This window comes from Plectropomus leopardus, unplaced genomic scaffold (assembly GCF_008729295.1).
Source record: "Plectropomus leopardus isolate mb unplaced genomic scaffold, YSFRI_Pleo_2.0 unplaced_scaffold9319, whole genome shotgun sequence".
In the NCBI taxonomy this organism is placed as follows: Eukaryota; Metazoa; Chordata; class Actinopteri; order Perciformes; family Serranidae; genus Plectropomus; species Plectropomus leopardus.
The window spans coordinates 1-1,245 of record NW_024702772.1 but is presented as its reverse complement, the minus strand read 5'-3'; the positions used below and the strand labels follow the sequence as shown (position 1 = coordinate 1,245).

The 1,245-nt window shown below is 33.3% G+C and overlaps 1 protein-coding gene across 1 annotated transcript; it reads left to right on the top strand.

Annotated features, from left to right (window-relative positions):
- Positions 1 to 67: 67 nt before the first annotated feature.
- Positions 68 to 957, top strand: LOC121940725 (coiled-coil domain-containing protein 171-like; the record flags this gene model as incomplete). Its single annotated transcript, XM_042483427.1, has 3 exons — positions 68 to 199; positions 494 to 646; positions 871 to 957. Coding segments are annotated over 3 exons (372 nt in total), but the record flags the coding sequence as incomplete, so codon positions are not given.
- Between the last annotated feature and the right edge of the window lie 288 nt (positions 958 to 1,245).

Genomic DNA, 1,245 nt, shown 5'->3' with positions numbered 1-1,245 from the left:
ACACACACACACACTGATAAATACACACGAAGCACACACACGGACACATCTGCTTTGTGGTCTTCAGGTCAGAGAAAGTCTCGTCCAATCACGTTGTTCGTTGTCAGCTCAGCCCCGCCCCCTGCCGTTGCCCAGGGAACACCTGGAGCTGAGCGGAGCAGAGAGCATCATGGGAGCTCCTGAGGTGGCAGCGTGGCAGGTAACAGAAGAAGAAGAAGAAGACTGTCTTTATTTTATTATTTTTTATTTTTTCACTTTTTAAAAAAAAAATCTTTCCAATTTTCTTTTCTATTTTTTATGTTATTTATTTCCTTTCTTTCTTTTTATTTCCATTTGTCTTGATTTTCTTTCTTTTTATTTTTCCATTATTATTTTTTTTTAATTTTCTTTAGTTTTTCCTTGTCATTTTATTTATTTTTCTCTCCTTCTTTATGTATTTTTCAGAGCAGATCTTGCTGTTTTTCCTCCCTCACACTTTATCGTTTGTCGGCAGAGTTTCCTGTCGTCCGTCTCGTCGCTCTTTCACACCTGCAGCTCGAGGATTGATTGGCTGGAGCAGGAAGTCTCCGCCCACCGCAGTCATGTGACCGCACTGCGTTGCGAGCTGCAGGACGCCTGTCTCCGTGACAACCAGGCCTTCGTCCCCGTGAGACGCTCGCTCCTTTTGAATAACAATTAAATAAAAAAATAAACATTTTTCCTTTTTTAAATACAGCAGAGAAAATTATTATTAAAAAAAATATTCATGTGTTCAACCAGAAAAAGTACTAGAATCATAAAATAACATTAACTTTATCAAATAATTATGTAATAATGTAGTTTTGTGTGAGAAAAGAAAGCAGTGATTATTAAACTTTGTTTATGTTTCAGGTGGATGAATTTCCAGAAAAGTTTCTGTTTGCTGACGTGGAAAAAATAAATCCTGTTTCCCCCTCCGATCTGTCGAAGGAGCCGTCAGTCAGTCATCATTTATTTCATTTTATTCATTATTCTGTTTGACATTTTATTTAATTCTAATCTTTATTTCAATTTATACTTTATCAATTGATTGATTAACTGATTTTTTTCTGTATTTTATATTTTGATGTGCTTTTATTCTTTAATGTTATTCTTTATTTGTTTTATTCTTTATTTTGTTTTCTTATTAATTTAATTTTAATCTTTACTTTGTTTTTTTTATTGAATTGACTGTATTCTTGATATTATTCCTGATTTAATTTTATTATTTATCAATTTTATCCTTTA